Below are 20,988 nucleotides of genomic sequence, written 5' to 3'. Positions count from 1 at the left end.
CTATGGGATTTGTTCTATGCCTCAAGGGGAGTCTAATGGTGGTGGTAATTGGAGGAAAACGTTTCATAATTTGATAAATCTTTGCACGAACCCGTCGCACCAACCGACTGTTCTTCACCATTTCAAGTCCAAATTTTACCAATTTTAGGGTGGAATGGGTTGAGGGAAGGTCATGGAGTGATTTCCAAGTGGTGGCTCGACTTTAATCGTCAGAATTTGGCCGGAGGAGCCGTCGGAATCCATCGGGTATCACCCATCAGTGGATCGGGTCGCAAGGAACTGGGAAGGGATCTATGATCCCTTGTTGCTCTCCCTCTCTTCCATTCCCTCCTTCCCCCTTTTCTGATTGGACCTTCCCTTTCTCTCCTCTCCCCATTCGCCGAGCCCCTCCTCATTTTCCTCCTCATTTTCTCCTGAAACTCCTCTTCTTTTTAAAAAAAAAAAATTCTTTCCTCTATTTTTTTCCCTTCAGCCACTGACGTGGCCTCCTTTTACCAAAACAAGGCTCCCACAAATCTGAAGCACTCCAAATTCCTAGCCAAATGACTATTTTGCCCTTACCTTCGTTCGTTTATAACTCTTTCGTTATAACTCCGTTTTACAAACGGTTTACGCCTACGCATTCGCTAGATCGAGCTCTATCCAAAGATGCAAAGAAATACGATAAAATATATGAGGATAAAAATACGTCCTCGTATAATTACGTTAATCAACTAGGGGCATTTTCGTTATTTTCCACTTAACAAAAAATTATACGACATAAATAATAATAAAATCCGGAAGCGGAATTTCACATTTTCCCATTCGAAATTCATAACAATAAATATATTTATTTTCCATTTTCTCCACATATTCATATATTTTAAATTTTCAAGGCATTACAGTAGGAGTGAGCGCTATTGAATCTGCCCCTGTAACCGGGGCAACACCTCTGTTGGTAGTAATAGTATTGTTTCATGGAGGTGGTGTCATGGAGTTAAAAAGAGTATGATCGTAAGTTAATGATCAGCGGCTCCTGGATACAATTAAAGCCATATCATGCTCAACAGATACAATTAAAGCCATGCCTATGTTACCTAGGTCTTTGGATTGCTCACTTGAAGCAATCAAATTAAAAAGTGATAGCTGCAGGCCAAGGTTATCTGGGTGAAAAACATCCCCACGGTCTGTCCATGCTGGTGGGCCAAGCGGGCCTGCTCCAGCCCTTTTGCTGACGCCAGCACCTGCTGGATTGTTGGTTATATTTGGGGCTTCGGAAGTAACCAGCCCACGTCCTGTCTTTCCTGTGGCCAGCCCATTTGAGGCAGACATCGAACCCTCGAAGCGGAGCATGGCTTGGCTGTCAGCCATTGAAGCAGCAAACTGACGCTGCGGTTGTGGTTTTCCAATTGTTGGTTTCTAAGGTTTGCAGCAAATTGATGCAGCAGCTTTAGTTTTTAAATTGTTTGCTTCTAAGGTTTTGCCGAGTATGGGTCTCTTGCTTCGAGGCCACACCGGTTTGTATTTTCGGAATTTTCGTTGAGCCACCAAAGGTTGGCATCTAGGGAAAAAAGACAGGCCAAAATCTGCTCTGATGCCAAAAGATAAAACTACAACGTTTAAGGTTTTATTGTTCGTTCTTGTTATTCTTCTCCCAATAGTGGAAATGTATATATACACAACTATTCTCCTTGTGATACAAGGAATATTAAAGAGAGAGTTACAACCAAACTAGGAAACATAAATAAATTCCTTACCCATCCTCTAGTGTATAATGGCGGAGATTGTGAAAATGGGAACTTGGCTACTTTGTGTTTGGAAAAGAGTCCTCCTTTTCATAGGTGGTATTTTGAGACGGTGGGTAAAAGGACTTGTCTTAATTGAAGATGGGTATGTTTATTTCACAATTGTTGATGATAGTTTGGGGAATACCGGGGTTTTCAGTTTTTAGAGCATTTGAGAGACGAATTCAACAAGGTAGCCAGGAAAGGAAGGGTTCAAGGGTAAGTTTGTTGAGTATTGAGCTCTGTCGGCATACAAGAAGAGCTTGTTCCTGTTATCCACCGCTCGATCACCTCCTTGGAGACTCTTTCTCAGAGTGGTAATTGCAAGTAGTGCGAAGGGACAAATTGAAGTTGCCAATTCTACAAAAGCCCCTCCGCTGGGGAAGTCCAGCAAGCAAGATAAAAAGAAGGCTAAAGAGCATGTTATTGCAATGAGAGATTGAGTTGGAGGAACCGAGGAAATCTACGGAGAGAGGAGTCAGTTTTGAATCAGCTAATTTGGATTCCAATAACCAAGCCGGAGCAGATTCCTCAATTGCATTTCAAAAGGATTTGGGATCAATGAGGATTAGGTCATTTCTGTGCTTTGTGTACCATATCATGCAATGAAGCATTCTGGCATGGACGACCATTTGAGCAAACCGTTTTAAGGGTAACATTTGCTTGAAATATTGAGACGCGGCATCTCTAATAGGAATAAATTCCAAGGGAAATGTTAATTTAAAATGGAGACTAGAGCGGGAATGTAATGTTTCACCATCCCATCAAACTATAAATTGAATACTTAAGAGCCTCCATCAGCTGTATGCTCTTCTTCTTCATGGAATGAAATTCATATTTTCAATAAAAGAAAAAGATAGGAGCCCCCATCCAATCCAATCCAATCCAGAATTTAGGGCTTGGAGTTCCCGCCCGAGAGTTTCGTCTTTGGGAAGCCAGATTCGTAGGAGACCTACCTTAAGGAACATCATCTGCGGAAAGTGACGTATGCTGGGCTGAAAGGGCAGCACGGGCCCCTCTCCCGCCTTTTGACTATATTGCATCATATTCCGCCAACGACCACAGGCTGGGACAGTCGTATGCAATCCAACAAGATATACGACACAAACTCCCCGAGTTGCTTAAAGATGGCTTGATGCTGAGAGTGAAGTGCTAAAGCGGGGGAATTGAACCTTCAAATGTCCGTCCCTACTAAGACCCTGAAAACAGCATAGTGATGATTCAAGCTTCTTTGGCCTTGTAGTCTGTGGACACTCCCCAATGCTCCTGCTTTTGGGTTTGGATATGCAAAGAATATCCGCCTGATCCTCTGATGCACAAGTGCCATTGCACACCTTCATATACAATTCACAATCACAACACCATTATTATCATTACTGAACCATAAAGGTCGTACCCAGTGCACAAGGCTCCCGCTTTACACAGGGTCTGGGAGAGGTGAATGTCGGCTAGCCTTACCCCCATTTTATGGAGAGGCTGCTCCCAAGTCTCGAACCCGAGACCTACCGCTCATGGGCTAAGGCACTTGCCATCGCACCAAGTGCGACCTCTATTATCATTACTGAACCATAATAGAAAAAAAATCTAAACTCAGAGCTTGGTTGGTTTCAACAACTTACATTATGCACGGCTCCCACACAAGGTACATGTCAAAACCTGTGCATAGATAAGGCCTTGCTGATAGCGATCTGCTGCAACCTTCACCATTCAAGTCCAGATTGTCTTCACCATAATTAACCTGAATCTGTGATAAGACGACTATTAAGTATAAAAACTTGAACACAAGCCAGCCCCAACAACTTCAACTGTGAAGTAGCATATATCAGGGAAATGAGAAAATATATTGTGAAGAAGAAAGAAACAACTCACATTTGTGGAGTTGGTCTTTTGTCTCTTTGCCGGAGAGGCTGCTGAACAAGACTGCATGTGGTCCATTTCAAATGACTTATTATCTTGCGTTTTTCCCGAACTGGGGAAAAGAAGCCTGTCCCTGGCAGCAGAAGACTCAATAGCAACAATGGAAGCGTGGCGTAAAGGGTGGCAATAACGCAAACTCATGTCTGATTCTTGCTCAGCCCATCCCCAAGGACATAAACAAGAAACACCGGTGTACAATTGTTCTGATTTAGCTGGAAAGCCGTTTGAATGCTCTTTACAGCTCAATGCACCACCTGAAATGCCATGGCAAACAGAAGTTTCCAGCTTTTCACTGCAGCTGGTTTCAAGGGTGATCTCGTTTTTTGGATTATAGCAAGAACAAGTTTGATCACATGCTTTCGCAATAACCTGTTTAACTGAAGGATCCACTATAACTGCAGCGTTGACTTCCTGCAGATAGAGTAAAGGAGAACAGTTATATAGCAAGCACCAAGCATAGGCTCAGTGGTATGCAAAAAATGAGGCCTTGCATTGCATTGCACAAAATGAACTCCTTGAACTCTCCACCCATTGCCATTTGATTTTGGGTTGGATGCCTTAACTTTCACATGATATCATAGCAGGCAATCCATCCACAAGCTAAGACCGGAATGGTCACACATGCTCTACATCACCCAATCCACATGTTGCGCTCAGGCCAACCACATGAGGGGATGTGTTGAGAATATAAATCAACATCAGGTCATAAGCCTTACATCAACTTTAACAAGTTTCGTATAGAACTTAGTTCCTACAGCAGAATTAACTAACAATCAAGATTATGATAGTTTTTTTCTCATTATTTTTAAAAGGAAAAGTGAATATCTTCTAAAGAGTAGACTATTGTTGTCCTCAGACTAATGTTGATCCATGCATGTTGAGAAGCACTAACAAGACTACAACAGGACGCTGGCTGAAAAATAAATAAATAATAAGACTGCAAGAGATAACAAAATTGACTTCACCCCAACCCTTCCAGTTCATTCAGGAATACTTTCAAAGTATTAGCGTAATTTTGAATATTGGAAAGCTGATCAGGAAAGGACGACCTAAATACTTATGAAAGCACAATCCTGTTAAGAGTGAGAGTAATACTTTACCAAATTATCACCAGACTTTGCCAACTGAATGGCATACTTCATGAAGCTGAATACTGACTGTGAGTCCTCTTGACTGAATCCAGTAATGCCTTCAATATTACTGTATTTAAAAGATCACAGGCAAACACAAAAAGAGTCAGAATAATGTTAAACAAATAATTATTTGACATATGTATTCCGGAAATGCAGAAGGAGGAGCCACCAAGAAAAAAGCAAGTAACAAACCTAAACTGCAAAGGTGCAGATAGAAAGGAAGTTTTATGTAACCATCCAATATAATGCCTTATACTAGTAATTGCCAATGTTTTCCTGTTGGTGTTAGCATAGCTTCAAGTTCGTGCATATAAGTTGTGATGAAAATTTTTGTTCATATATAATTAAGGCAACTTTCACCTCCTCATGACCCTAGATTTTAATCAAGGGAAGCTATCACATGACCCTGCTCCATCATTTATGCTCAGGAACAAATCTAGGACTAGTGTTCATTGTTACTGAGACATCTTTCACCTCCTATTCAGCTCAATCTTAGAAAGATAAAAACTAAAGACTCCTGGAAAAAAGTGCTAAAAAACAGTGCTAAAAAACACTGACGTAAACCAGCATAGTTGGATTACATTTAATATTAAAAGAGTGGAAGCTTACTAAGTTGGGGGATGATAAGATGTTGGCCATAGCTTGCATTGTTCTTCCCACTCTTCTTTTGATGATGCAGCATACTTGCAGACCTAAAATTGAGTGGCTTTAGATGTTGGCCATGGTCTAGTTTAATGGTAAAGGAAACAAACACAAAAGCAAGTTTGGAGACTACCAGAAGAAGAGTAGGCCTTCAGAAGATAATAACAGACACTCAAACAAATCGAAATTCAATAACCAAAATGGGGTCATAAGTTTATGTGAAAGAAAGGGATCCATATCACTGTATATACAAGGCAAGGCCCAAATAAATAGCATGAAAGTGAAGTATTAAGTAAGACAAAGTCCAAAGGCAAGCTTGGATTCAGTAAAACACAATTAAAATGATTGCATTCAGATATAAGATTATACAGAAGAAGAAAAATGGTAGTAATTAACATATTTCAAATCCACGGATTTATGACCTTATGACTCCCTTAGGAAAACACTTTGATCCTACATCATCAAAGCCCACTAACTGCCAGTCTACGATCAAGCAAGAGCAAATTCTTACTAAGCATCTTGACAGGAAAAGAAAATGTTCCTCAAGTGATCAAGCAGCCATCCTAACATAAATTAACAAGAGGCCCAACTTCCATAAAACAAAACTTAAGAAAGAAAACAAGAGGTTCATTCTTTCTTGGCAACAAAATAATAGATGATTCATGACTAATAGTATTTTTCAACGAGCTATTTAATTCGTAATGTCAATTTATTGAATGTGCAATATTTTAACAAGAGAAACATTAAGTTTACATACTGAAGCATTTAAGATAATCAACTTAAACAACTACAACCATAATTATTCCAATAGTACAGTAGTAGTCTTTATAATGTATTTTCGTCATGATAGAAAAGAATCATAATAACAAGAATGGGCAGTACATATGTTCAGATTATTTGTTATTCTGCTATTATTACTTTCAGAAGAAGAAAAAAGTACAAGTCAAACCTTGTTAAAATAAAAAGAGAAAGACCCACTTTTGTGATAAAAGGACTCAACTGGTAGGAATTCATCAGCTCCTGTACATCATTCTGAATGCTGTCCAACTGATTACCATTTTGAGAAGCTAGACATAATATCACAGACAACTGAGTTTTTCCTGTATAGTGAACTGATAGTCAACACCGAATTGGATGTACCCGAAAGATAAGATAGTAAGAACAATGTGGTAACCATGTCAGGTAAATATCATCTTGGCCGTCATTTACTTGCTGCCTGAACCCCCTAAATCAGGGGAATATCCAGCAAGAGTTGGAAATATGCACAAGTGTTAGACAAATCCTATTGATATGCTTTTTTTTTTTTTTTTTGAAAGGAAACGAAAATCCTATTGATATGCTAGAAAACATTCATAAAAAATTTTGTCATGCTGATTATTATTTTGGTTTGATAGACATGTTTGAAAGCATATTAGAGGTGACGTAGGGCAGGACACCCCATCTTAGGGAGGTGTAGCTTTCTTTGACTAATTGCAATAAAGAAAATCTTCTCCATTGGATAACGAATGAACATCTCCAATTCACTACCAATAACCCTTTTGAACAAAGTCGAGCACACACAAATTTAGTTTTTTGATAATCTTAATAAATTTAACAAATGGGTTTAGGGTTTAAGAGATAGAGACAGACCTCCTTGAACAAATTTCTTGTGCACCCGCTTGACGTGCCGAAGATTTTCTAGCGGTGCAATTTGGTTCAAACGCCTACACAATTACATCAATTTCGTCAAAAGTAAGAAAGAAATTAAACAAGTGCTACATAGCCGCCAGTAAAGCAAACCAAGCTTACCTTACGAGAGTGTTGGCAAATAAAGGGTCTATAAGTGAAGCAATTGCATCGACGGTAGGTTGTTGGTCGGGAGGGATTGGGGGGTTGTCAGGGATGTGGACTATCTGCCACATCTCCTCCATATTCTAGCTTAAATCTAGCTACCACTAGTGGACCTTGTTGCACTTGCCGGGATGATTGGAGGCTTCACTTACCACCAAGTAACAAGTAAGTCACTGATTATGTGAACCAGATTAAACACGGAACGGAAGAATTTCATTTCTTAGGGTTTATGGACTTCACAAGATTAAAGTAAAATTTGAAAATTGACAAAACACTGCAGCTCAAAGTTTTAAACTTTACTTTGGATAGCTATCCACCTGCAAAAAAGGAATTGAAATTTCATTCAAAGACAAGGTAGATTTTGATTTTCAGGGTTTAATTAGTAAAAAGGGTTAATCTCAGTTTACTATCCTAAAGTTTTTTGGTTGTCAACATTTCATACATCAAATTTTTTTCGTCCTAGTCTAGTACCTAAAGTCATAATTTTGGGACACTTTCATACATCCGTTAAGTTTTCCATCATAACTTTCGTTAACTGATGAATTGATGCATGCGTGGACAATGAATGGACGCCACGTGTCAATATGGCCCACATATATAAAGGTCGTACCCAGTGCACAAGGCTCCCGCTTTAAGCAGGGTCTGGGAGAGGTGAATGTCGGCTAGCCTTACCTCCATTTATAGAGAGGCTACTCCCAAGTCTCGAACCCGAGACCTACCGCTCATGGGCGAAGGCACTTGCCATCGCACCAAGTGCGACCTCTAATATGGCCCATATATATATTACAAAAAATTTATAAAAACAAAAAAACAAAAATCCTAAAAGCTAAACCAAAAGGAACTCTTTCTGGGTTTCTGAGATCAAGCCGAAGAGATGTAATCATCCTCCTTCACTTACCCACCTCCCCATGTGACTTTGGTTCTTATATATCTCCCTCGCCCCTAAGATATGCAATCAAATTATTAATGACACTTTTTCAAGATTTGAGTTTTTCTTCCAAAACCAAATCTTGGAAATGGGGTTGTTTCGTATCTAGATTTGTTTGAGATTTTTTATGAACAAAGAGTGTCAAAGGACTCTGCCAATGGAGTGCTTACCGGTTTCCTCCACCGCCTCTCTCTGCTTCTTCTCCTTCTTTGTGGGTTCTACGAGCTGCGTGTCAGGTCTGACTCGGAATGGACTTGGACCCACCAGAGATCTTTTTGGGTTCAATTACAAACCCAGTTAGCATTGAGTGAAATTACCTAGACTGGGCTCTTGGGCCTCTCTGATTATCGACTACCGCGGAGGATGTGGAGAAGGAGGAGATGGATTCGAGGGTGCATTCCAGATCGGCGAGGTGACCGGGGAAGGAAAGGGAGGAGCGGAGCGAGAGAGGGTTGGGCTCCAGGACCAAGGTGGAGAACGCAATGATAAATCCGGTCCGACGCCGACATCGTCCACGTTCCCAGTTGGTTTTCTGCAAAGGAGGTAGGAAGGGAAATGGAGAAATGGGGTTTCAGAGAAGAGGGTAGCTCGGGCGGAGGAAGAGAAGGGAAAGGAAATGGGGTTTTTAGTTTTTTAGTTTTAATTATTTTTAATTTTTTAATTTTAAAATTTTTTAATGTCCACGTGGCGCATAGTCATTAACGAAGGTTCTGACGGAAAACTTAATAGATGTATGAAAGTGTCCTAGAATTATGACTTTAGGTAATAGACTGAGACGAGAAAAATTAGTTGTGTGCTTATTGTAACTGCGGCTCTTTCTTTGTAATTATGTTGTCTTGGTAATGAATTCATAATTGTCTTGGTAATGAATTCACCCTTTACCCGAAAAAAATATGGAGAGACATACATGTTTCAAGTCCTGAGATGAGCCATGGTCTTACACTTAGAGAAGATGAGACAAGCACATATCGAACTCATTCATACAATTCAAAATTGGTTGCATTAGGTACATGTTGAAGAAGTGTAAGACCCCAGCTCATCTCAACTCTCAAGATTTGTAATGCAGAGTGCCCCGATCCAAGAAGTAGGTGCTCATGCTACTGTTTTTTTTTTTTTTAAAAAGGAAACGAAAGAAATTTATAAAATGGAAAGAATTTACAAAAGAGGAAAAGAAAACCACGGGGAAAAGATATCCACCTGGAGCTAGAAGAAAACTAGCAAGGACCCCTACTGAAAACTAATTGAACAGAGGAAAAGCTAAACCGAATCAATTAACGGCTGCTAACAAATCCCTAACTATAGAAGAGAGATTGTACTCTCTAAACTCCACTGAAACCAAAGCCCAAAGGGCTGCCCAATGTCTTACTCTATCCCAAAGCTCCTCTACCCCCACTCCCTTGTAATCCTAAGACTCTTTTATTACGCTCCAACCAAATGTTTCAGAAGAGGGCCATCAACAGAGACCCCCACAAGGTTTTGGCTTTCCTCCCTTTCCCTAGGGCTTCGAACTTAGTGCTTAGGAGCTCAAAACAGCCCTTTGGGGTGACCCAACTTGCTCCAGCTTCCTTGAGCAATTTCCACCAAAGTTGAATGTTGTACGGACAATGGAAGAAAACATGGTTGGCGCTCTCCTCCCCGGACTTGCACAAAGCGCACCAATGGGGGGAAAAGCAGGCAAAAGGCATTCGTCTTTGGACTTGATCACAAGTATTAACCTTCCCGAGTGCCAGAAGCCACACAAGGATTTTGACTTTTGGAGGCACCTTTGCTTTCCAGATCTGAGAGAAAGGGGGAAAGTGTTGCACATCTTCATTGTTGCAAAGGAGAGACTAATAGGATTTGCAAGTGAACTGGCCAAAACCTGCTAAATTCCATCTTCTCCTTGTCTTCTCTAGAATGGCACAGCCGTACGGACTCCACCTTCTGCAGTAAACCAGCCACCTCTAAAATCTCCGACTCTCTTAGGTTTCTCCTAAACTCAAAATTCCAACTAACCGGCTGTAAAGAAGAAACCACCAAACTGCAAATACTTTGGTTTTTTGTCCTTGATAACGAAAATAATGTAGGGAATTGCTCCTTCAACGGTCCACCCTCCAACCAACCGTCCTCCCATAATCTTAGCCTCCCTCTGTTACCAACCGTGAAGTTGCAAGAGTGAAGAAAGGAAGGGGAACCAGCCGAGATGTCAGACCAGGGACACCTGCTTGAGCCTCGACTCGGACAATTAGCATCCCAACCATTTGCCACCAAACCGTACTTGCTCTTTATCACCTTATGCCAAAGAGAGTTTGATTCGAGCGAGAATCTCCACAGCCACTTGGCTAATAAGGCGGCATTCCGATCTCTCAAATTTCCTAGACCAAGGCCACCTTCCTCCTTGCTTTTACACAGTTTCTCCCACTTGACTAAGTGAAGCTTCTTTCCTTCCTCAACCCCTTCCCAAAGGAACCCATTCATTAGCTTTTCTAGTATCCCAATGACCCCGCATGGGGCTTTGAACAGGGACATGTAGAATATGGGCAAGGATCCCAGTACAGCTTGGATCAATGTTAATCTTCCGGCTCTATATAAAAAAGCTTTCTTCCAACCTTGGAAGTCTCAATTCCACCTTTTCTACCACCGGGTCCCAGAACTTAATAGATTTTGGCTTACCGCCAAGGGGAAGACCCAGGTATCTCATTGGCCAACTGCCCACCTCACAGCCCCAAGAACTTGCAAGCCTTGTAATTTTCTTGCCATCAGAATTAATTCCCACCAAGGAACACTTTGCCTTGTTAATCTTCAAACCTGAAACCTTGCCAAAAATATGCAGCAAATGTAATAAATTGTTCCAAGCCTCCTCATGCCCTGCCAAGAAGAAGATGGTGTCATCCGCAAATTGAAGATGAGAGATCTCCACGTTATCTTGCCCAACATGTGGCCCTTTGATTAAATGATTATCTTGAGCCTTCTCAATCAATCTGCTCAGCATGTCTACAACTAGGGTGAACAAGAACGGAGACAGAGGGTCACCTTGTCTCAATCCTCTTGAAGCTTTGAATTTTCCCCTAGGTCTCCCATTGATCAGAACTGAGAATTAGTTGTACATAGGCAACCAAGCACCCATTTTTCTCCATCTATACCCAAATCCCTTTCTCAATAATACTTCTTCCAAGAATTTCCAATCGATGTGGTCATAAGCTTTTTCGAAATCGATCTTATAAACGGTACAAAATGGACTGATGATAGAGAAATTGCTCTCTTCCAAGGCATGATGGAGGTGTAATACGATGGGGGCATGGTGAATTGGTGACCGTGGCAAGGTGGTGAGGATGGTTGTGAGAATGTATATTGTTGTGATTTTTTTCGTAAGCCTCTTACTGTCTTGGGAATTTTAGAAATGACACTACTTAGGTGAAGCTTAAAATTCAGGATTCATGACCTCCAGATTGCATGGATTTTTTACTCACATTGGATTTTGAATTTTATGTTTATAAACCCGAACAACGAAATTAGTACATTTCAGTTTGAAAGTTGTTGCTTTTGTGAAACTTTCTTGCTTTTGTGAAACTTTCAAACAGGGTTTTTTAGAGACTTGCACTCCCATCTCAACAACAATAACCTATTTACGTTGCAAGGAACCCGGTGGTTGATAGCATTTACATGTAAGCGCTAAAAAGTAGAAAAAGTGAAAAAAGTTTCACACTGTTTTTCTTTTTTTACATTGGTGAAAAGGAAGTTGAGATCTTCGTCGGATTTCTGTGCCCGTAGCGGGCAGACCAGAAAATCTGGTCAGTTCAAGAGAAAGATTCGAACCGTTTAAGGGCTTGGTTTTGTGTGAAGCAGGTTAGTGTGATAGGCTAATGGAATCCACAAGATTTAAATTGAGTGGTCAACCAGTTAGTAAAATATTGTCATAACAAACCATTTGATATGGCCTAAACTAGTAAATCTCACTTTCAACAGTAAAGCAGAAATAAATCCAATCATTTGAGATCAATCAAAGTTGTTGCAAAAAGGAGGTCAAACTTGCCAATAATGTGGAACCCTTTTTCTCAAACCTAGTCTCTATTTTCATTTTTCAATTAAGGGCAAGGAAGAGAACTAGCGCTCAATGAACTATTTGTAATATGACTACTATTCTGCATAGACAAATGCAGTACAAAGTGACAATATATGGTGTGACCAATCAAAGACATCCCGTATAATATTAGAAAGTCGTCTCCTGGTGTCTTTCACCATTTATATGCATATATTGCCGCAAGATACAAAATTGGATTTTCAAATCACAAGAAAACACAATGTTGCTCGTGGTCATTTTAAAGATAAATATACATGAAACATTCCCCAGCCAATTAGCTAGTACTCAAACAAGAACAATCATCAATCAACCTATGACAGGGATTCTGAATGATGAGCAGGAAAAAAATTGCTTTCAGAAACTCAACAAAATAATAAGATGACAACTGCGTTATTGATCTTACCAGAGGAGCAGGTTCATCTAAATCCTCCCATGACTCCGTAGTATCATTTTCATCCACATCTTTGTCATCCCATTTATGTATCGGTTTGTCCTTAGCAAGGAGAGCTGAAACTTTCTCATCTTCTGAAGCACCGAAAAAAGCCAGCTTTGTAAACAAAATAACTCCACTTATACCAATATAGCAAATGAATTGTTATTCAAAGGTTTAGGCAAGAGAGCTTAGGTGGTAAATACTAAACATAACAATTATCAAGAGAATATAACAAGATAAACAAAAATTACACACAAAAAAAAAACCCCACAAACACATCTCACAAAATTTTACAGGAATACTTAGGATGGAATTAAAGCAAGCAGTATTACCCCAGTCCTTCATCTAACTTGGCGATTCTTGTATCAAATTACCCATTTTTCGACGAAACAAAGAATTAATCCTGCATATCAAGACACGCCAACATCCATCATCAGACATAAAAAAAATTGGTAAATTAAAAACAAAAATTGAGCTGAAACAGTTGTTGGGATTTTGCAGAAACCGTCAATATTTTCTTTTGGGTTAGGAAGAGAAAATCCAGAAACAAAATTAGGGTTTCGATAAAATCGATCTGGAAAATTGGGGGACTAACCTTAGTAATGGAAGACGCGCGATTGATCGATCAGGTGGTGAGAAGAGTCTGCGGCTCCTTCTCTGAAACCCTAATTCTCCCAGTATTCTTCCTTCTCGGCTGGCTGTCACTGTGCCCAACTCGACAACAACTTAGCAGAGGCAATCTTTTCACTTTCCCTTATATTCTTATCTTTTTTGCGTTGATGGGTCACGTCTTCGTAACTTGGGTTATTTTCCGATTGGGTTCAGAGTCACGTGATAATTTTATTTAATAAAAAAAACTTAAATTTTAATAAAAAATTCTTAACCTTTAATAATAAAAAGACAAAATAATTTAAATTTTAATTAAAAAAAAGAAAAACTTGATATAAGTCCAATTTTTTGAGCCAATAGTAGGAATAGTCCAGTTTATTAAAATAAGTTCAATTTATTATATTTAATTATTTAATTATCAATAGTTATCTGTTCAATGATAAGATTTATTATAAAAATCAAATTTCTTCCCAATTATCTCTTTGCTTATTTCTTTTTATTTATCTTTTTGTTATTTCTCATTCTTCCTCCTGCTTTAAACTCCATTTATAGATTTTATTTTTAATTTTTATAATCAACTTATATCACATGTTAATTATATTTATCTACCTATATGACATATTCTTTTTTTATAATCAACCTGTCACAGATTAATGTGTCTTGCCTTGCTTGTAGGTATGTTATGTTTTTCCTACCTTTTAATTATGTTTCATATCTCACGTATAGGTATTATATACATTCATATATTTGTTACTTGAGTTAGGGTAGAATGTTTTACAGATAAATTTATGTTAGTATATTAGTTTTTTTGTTATAAGATATTAAATATATTTTTTGGAGTTGGAAAATGCATAATATTAGAAGATTTTGATTGATTTTTAATATTTTTAGAAAATATAAAATGAGTATAAACAAATAAAAAAATATAATTAGATAACTGAACTCACTCCTAAAAACACTTTATGTTTTTGGACCTGGATCTAAAAGCCCCTTAAAAAACGTAACTTTAATATTAAAAAGATTAAAAAAAAACTCATATGCTAGATCTGCACATCCTCACACACACTGTTTATAAAACTTAAATTAATTAATTATCAGGTTTCCAACATAGTTTATTTGGATTCTCCTGCTGGTGTTGGATTTGCTTACTCTCAAAACCAAACCAAATATATCACTGGGGATATCCAGACTGCTCTTGATACCCATGCCTTTCTCCTCCAGGTAATTAATCTGTTTTTCTAATGAATTAATCTACTCCTCAATATCATATTACATATCATCAAATGCTTATTGATTATAAAGGGGATTAAAAATGTTGTCCTGTGATGCTATATATTTTCTTTTTCGTTTGTTTCTTCTATATTTTGTTGCTAAGAATTCTGTACTGTTTATGCAATCACAGTAGTTTCAGCAATTCCCAAAGTTTCAACCAAATCTGTTGTATATTTCAGGAGAGTCTTATGCTGGAGTCTACGTGCCAACTCTTGCTTCTCAAATTGCAAAATGTGGTTCAATAATGTGGTTCAATAATGAGTTACCAATAATGTGGTTTAAATTATTCTTTGACGAAAAGCAAACCTAAAAGTTCTCACTCATTGATAAAAAAAATATCACTAGACCGTCATACTAAATAACAATTAATCGCTTTATTAGGCAACTCGCAAAATAACCACAAAAAATAAAACAAATCACAAGTGGACAATGAATTTTAAGATATAGGCATCGTCGAAAGTCATCAATTTAATTTCACTGCAAATGGATTTAAACAGGATGGAAGCTAGATAGTGTCATGTTAGATCCATCCAACAATCCGAGACCTATGTGACTGTCATAGATGGCAATTCTGGCCAGGACAAGAGGGGTCCTGGTGGATGAATTCTTAGGGTTTCTTTGACTATGGCATGGAGGTAAGGAAGCTTGGGGAGGTCGGAATTGGATACAGATCGTGCCGGAGTGCCTACAACAGCGTCGATCTCCGACTGGGCCTTGGCTTGGATATCTGGGTGGAGAACCATTCTTGCTAGAATCCACTCTAGGAGTATTGCCACTGTATCAGTACCTCTGAAGATCATTTCCTGGAATCATGAAAGAAAAACGTTTGTTATATGATTAATCGTGTTGTCATGAACATATGCTTCCGGTACATCATGTCATATTTGAACTCTACTTTGGTTTTGTGAGCTTTTATTGAGCTTCAAGTTTACACTGGAGTATGTTGCTCTAATATGGTGCTGTTTCTCTGTTGTACTTTTACTCTGTTGTGTTCTACCATAGATTAATGATCGATGTTAAAGTTGAATTAAGTTCAAACTATAAATTCTTGGCTTGTAGAGATACAAATTAGCACTAATGAGAGTAAATCTTCTAAATAGGCACTACATTATGATATTCGAAGAGGTCCACATAGTGTTGGATCTCATGTACGGGATGCTGCGGCATATGTTTGTTGGGCTTTTGGCCGTGGATATTATCATATGGATATGAGAAATATATTGGACTAGCTTGCGCCACACCTTGTGACAGTGGCCTACTACGACCGTGAGGTACTAAACTTTTATTATAGTATATGATTTGAATCATTATTTTGTACCACATTTGCTTTAGGTTTCTTATTTTCTAATTTTATGATGCTTAGGTTAATTGTAGAATAGCAGCCGCTGCAGCTTTTTAGGAGAATGTTGGAAGACAGGGTAGTTACCCTCATGGAATTGACATAGTGAACACTGCGGACTATTTTTCACTTTCTTCACGAATAATCTTATGTTCATGTTGCTGTCTCTATTGCTCAATATGAGGGTTATCTTTATCCATTAGTGGATGAGCTGCTGTATAACAAAATTTGTCACTGGGTAGGCTCCAACTAGAATTCTTTTGATGCTTACTTCAACTGCCTATGGTTTTTGAAGTTACTTTAAGCTTATATTCTCTACAGTCTTAGCTGCTAAAGTTTTTAAATTCCATACAGACTGCTTTTATCTATCAGTGTAGATTGTATGCTTTACACAATGTCATCAGGATAAAGGATTGAGAGAACTTGCGGCTGAGGCTCTTTCTGCCCTTGTTAAATATGATCCTGAATATCTTGCAAACTATGCTGTGGAGAAAATAATTCATTGCACTCTCTCATTTGATTTGTGCATGCTGTTAGAACCAATAAAGCCTCCTAGAAATCTTAGTCCAGTTAAACAAACCACGAATAACCAAAACAATTAATATACTACAAGTATGAAATATAAACCAACCTGCAGCAGTCATAGATGAAGCCATGATCAAACAAGTAGTAGACCTTCTTCTCTCTGTCAAAACCAATAATACTCAAACTAACAATAGGCCTTAGTTCAATAATGAGCGTATGTTTTGTGAGAGCAGAAACTACTATTTATACACAATCAATCCATGTAATTCTCCTATTAGAATCCTTATTCAACACTGAATAAGTTTACCTTATTGTATGCAAAGTGTTAAAACCAATTTTCATACTTTCATTCAATCCTTCACAAATAAGGATTAAGTATACCTTTTTACATTGGGACTTTTCTATATGGATCTGAAACAAATAGCAGGCCTTAGGAATTATAATCATGATCATATTCTTACATTCTCCCACTTGATCATGACCTAAAACCATCGCACAACAATTCAGATTATTATAGAAGTGATCACTAAATCTCAATGAAAAATTACTTCATCACAAACAATCTATCAATGCATTTCAAAGTACTGAATCCAGAAATTCACTCTTGATACAATACATAACTAATTTCAAAATCACAGATACTCAATCTGCACCTTTGTAACATTGTGAACCAACTGATTAAAGACAAACTCAAAACAAGTTTGCTCCCACTTTTGAAGCCAAAACATTTAATATCAACACATGATATCAAATCGTAATCATCTCAATATTCAAACCACTTGAATAACATGATTCATAATCCAAGTAATTACTTAAACCAAAATCTCGAAAGATCATAAGTAATACTATGAACAACACTTTATAATTCAGCCAATTGCTTTATCAAATCAAAAACTAACTTTAAAGCATTGTAAGAACCATAAAACAAAATTTAGTCTTCTAGAACAATTAATCACAGATAATCTTCAATACTTCTGTACCAGCAACTACTCCCACTGATCAAAAGATTCCAGCATTCCCATTCGAGTAACATGAGCTTTGAAGACTCCAATTGGTAAAGCTTTAGTCAAAGGATCTGCAACCATGAGATTTGTACTCAGATGTTGCACTTCTATAGTTCCTTTCTTTACCATCTCCCGAACTTTCAGGAATTTTACATCCATCAGTCTACTAGCAGAAGTCCTCTTATTGTTTATAGAGAAAAACACAGCTGAAGTGTTGTCACAAAACATCTTTATTGGCTTTTGAATTGAATCGATTAACTTCAACTCACTTATGAAATTCTTGAGCCAATTAGCTTGCTTGCTGCCTTCAAAACAGGCTACAAATTCTGCTTCCATGGTGGATGTTGTTATGATAGACTGCTTAGAACTTTTCCATGAAATAGCTCCACCTCCAAGCATAAAGACATAACCTCCAGTGGATTTTCTTTCATCCAAGTCTCCAGCTACATCTGAATCAGTATATCCAGTGACTTCTAGATGTGGATTTTTGCCATATACGAGCATGAACAACTTGGTCCGTTGCAGATATCTTAATACCTTCTTTGCCGCAGTCCAATGAGCTTCACCTGGATTTGATTGAAACCTACCCAAGATGCCAACAATGAAGGCAATATCAAGTCTCGTACAAACATTTGCATACATCAAACTACCCACCAAAGAGGCATAAGGTTTGTCTCTCATCTTTTCCTCTTCAATTTTACTCTTGGGACATTGTGCTCTGGTGAATATATCACCTTTATTGACAGGAACGTGGCCTCCTTTGCAATGCTCCATGTTGAACCGAGTTAGCACTCTATCAATATAGCCCTTTTGAGATAAACCCAAGAGTCTTCGCCTTCTGTCTCTCACAATCTCTATTCCAAGAACATAGTGTGCTTCACCAAGGTCCTTCATTTCAAAATTAACACTAAGCATGGACTTAGTGTTCTGCAGTAATTGAGAACTAGAACTAGCCAGTAGTATGTCATCGACATATAGCATTATTATAATGAAATTTGATCCACTGAACTTGATATAGATTCAATCGTCTAACTTATTTTCAGTGAAACCATAAGCTGTAACTACTTGATCAAATTTGAGATACCATTGCCTTGAAGCTTGTTTGAGACCATAAATTGACTTGTTTAATTTACAAACCATATCTTCCTTCCCCCTTTCAACAAATCCAATCGGCTGCCTCATATAAATATCTTCTTGTAGCTCTCCATTAAGGAAAGCCGTCTTGACATCCATCTGATGCAGCTCCAAATCGAAATGTGCAGTCAAAGCCATTATGACCCTCATGGAATTTTTTGATGAAACAGGTGAAAATGTATCGTTGTAGTCAATACCTTCTCTTTGAGTGAACCCTTTTGCAACTAATCGAGCTTTGTATCTTTCAATTCTACCTTGAGAGTCTTTTTTGGTTTTATAAACCCACTTACAACCTATAGGCTTGATTTTGGAATCAGATTCGACCAATGTCCAGACTTTGTTTTTGTTCATCGATTCCAATTCCTCCTTCATTGCATTGGTCCATAAGATTGATTGGGAGCTCTCTATAGCTTGATTGTAGGTGATGGGATCATCAATATCACCTATGTCATACTCAGATTCTTGCAAATAGACATAATCATTTGATATGGCTGACTTCTTTGTTCTTGTCGATTTTCTTAATTCTGGTTCAGCTCGAGGTGCTTCTGAACTGTCAACTTGCTGTTGTGTTTGCACAACATGATCTTCCAGCCGAGTCTGTTCAGATGTAGTTTCTGTTTCAAGTCCACAATCTACCATTTGATGATCTTCTTCTTCATTTGGACTAATCTGTTGCGGGAATATGGGAAGAATCTTGTAATTTTCTGCAGGAGAGACATATTCATCTGAGATTTGTTCCTCAAAATTAAATTCTTCTTGATTCAGATCTGCCACATCTTGGTCTTCTAGAAAAACAGCATTGTGTGACTCTTGAATTCTTGAATGAGCTTGTGGATCATAAAACTTGAACCCTTTGGACTTTTCGCAGTAGCCAACAAAATAGCAAGCCTGAGTTCTTGCATCTAATTTCTTCTCATGTGGATTATAGAACCTTGCTTCAGCCTTGCAGCCCCAAACATGAAAGTAATCAAAATTTGGTTTTCTTCCAGTCCAAATTTCAAAAGGGATTTGTGAAACAGCTTTGGTTAGCACCCTGTTGAGTATATAAGTTGTTGTTTTGAGTGCTTCTCCCCATAAGAATGCTGGAAGTTTAGCTCTAGACACCATGTTTCTCACCATCCCAATCAAAGTTCTGTTCCTCATTTCTGATACTCCATTCTGTTGTGGCGTTCCAGGTGTCGTATATTGTGCCACAATGCCATGTTTCTCCAGATAAAGAGAAAAAGGTCCTTTCTGTTGACCTGCCTCAGTATACCTGCCAAAATACTCTCCTCCCCTATCCAATCTAACAATTTTAATAGTTCTATTTAATTGTCTCTCAACCTCAGTTTTAAAAATTATGAAGCAACTAAGGACGGCTGATTTTTTACTAATGAGATAAGTAAAACTGAATCTTGAGAAGTCATCAATAAAATTCACAAAATAGTTGTTTCCACATATAGTTTTAACTGGAAAAGGACCACATACATCTGTGTGTATGATTTCAAGAAGTTTGACTCCTCCTAGCTTCTAATTTTCTAGTATTAGTCAATTTCCCTTTCAAACAATCAACACATTCACTTTTGGTTTGAAAATCAAATGAAGGAATCAAATTGGATTTAGATAATTGTAAGATTCTCTCTTTCGAAATGTGTCCCAACCTTTTGTGCCACAAAATGTAAGAATTTTCAAAATCATGCATCCTTTTGGTGTTTACATTTAAAACATGCACATAATCCTTTTCAAGAGAACAATCCAATTGCCAAAGGTTTTCAAGTAAATAAGCTTTTCCCAAAACTGAGTCCAAATTATTCTTTTGAAAAAACTTTATGCCCTCATCATCCCCAAGAAAAACCAAATTCTGTTTAGTTAGTTTTGATGCAGAAACTAGGTTCCTTCTCATTGTAGGCACAAAAAGTACATCATTTAGTTCAAGTATAAAACCAGAAGATAATTTTAGTTTCACTTTCCCTATAGCTTCTACAGCAACCTTAGTCCCTTCCCCAACAAAAACACTATAATTCATTTTATTTGTTTGTTTTTGTTTTTCAAAACCATGCAATGTATTTGTGACATGAACTGATGCTCCAGTATCAAACCACCAAGATTTAGCAGGAATTTCAACCAAGTTAGACTCCTCACATACATAGACATCAGTATTACCCTTACTCCTCAGCCAATCCTTAAAAGCTTCACAATCTTTTCTAATATGACCTTTGGTTTTGCAAAAGAAACATTTAAGCTTAGTTATATCTTTAATTTTAACTTTAAGATTGTCAGATTTCATAGAGGATTGAGCATATTTAGCAGGCATACCAGATTTAGAGACATTATCATAAGATTTAGAGTTCTTACTTGGATTAAATCTGCCACCCTTCTTGCTCTTTCCTTTGGATGCATGTACAAGGTTTACTGCTTCA

At 38.0% G+C, this 20,988-nt stretch overlaps 1 protein-coding gene and 1 pseudogene across 6 annotated transcripts; one reads left to right on the top strand and one right to left on the bottom strand.

Annotated features, from left to right (window-relative positions):
* Positions 1 to 1,468: 1,468 nt before the first annotated feature.
* LOC126586624 (phytolongin Phyl1.1-like) lies at positions 1,469 to 2,372 on the top strand (annotated as a pseudogene).
* Positions 2,373 to 2,407: 35 nt separating this feature from the next.
* Positions 2,408 to 13,486, bottom strand: LOC126586014 (tRNA-specific adenosine deaminase TAD3). Of its 6 annotated transcripts, none has more exons than XM_050250678.1 (12): positions 13,302 to 13,484; positions 13,039 to 13,109; positions 12,677 to 12,798; positions 7,586 to 7,602; positions 7,244 to 7,458; positions 7,085 to 7,158; positions 6,434 to 6,555; positions 5,423 to 5,505; positions 4,781 to 4,880; positions 3,633 to 4,091; positions 3,383 to 3,507; positions 2,408 to 3,097 (listed from the first exon to the last, which is right to left on the bottom strand). In XM_050250678.1, the coding sequence occupies exons 5-12, from the start codon at positions 7,363 to 7,365 to the stop codon at positions 2,938 to 2,940; spliced, it is 1,245 nt and encodes a 414-aa protein (XP_050106635.1). In that variant the 5' UTR covers positions 7,366 to 7,458; positions 7,586 to 7,602; positions 12,677 to 12,798; positions 13,039 to 13,109; positions 13,302 to 13,484; the 3' UTR covers positions 2,408 to 2,937. The 6 variants fall into 6 exon arrangements, with proteins under 6 accessions (XP_050106635.1, XP_050106636.1, XP_050106638.1 ...); XM_050250679.1 differs by having other exon boundaries at positions 7,244 to 7,427; XM_050250681.1 differs by having other exon boundaries at positions 3,383 to 3,501; positions 7,244 to 7,602; positions 13,302 to 13,486.
* Between the last annotated feature and the right edge of the window lie 7,502 nt (positions 13,487 to 20,988).

The sequence above is a fragment of the Malus sylvestris genome, chromosome 10 (assembly GCF_916048215.2).
Source record: "Malus sylvestris chromosome 10, drMalSylv7.2, whole genome shotgun sequence".
Taxonomy (NCBI): Eukaryota; Viridiplantae; Streptophyta; class Magnoliopsida; order Rosales; family Rosaceae; genus Malus; species Malus sylvestris.
The sequence above is the reverse complement of the archived record's forward strand: the minus strand, read 5'-3'. Positions and strand labels throughout refer to the sequence as shown.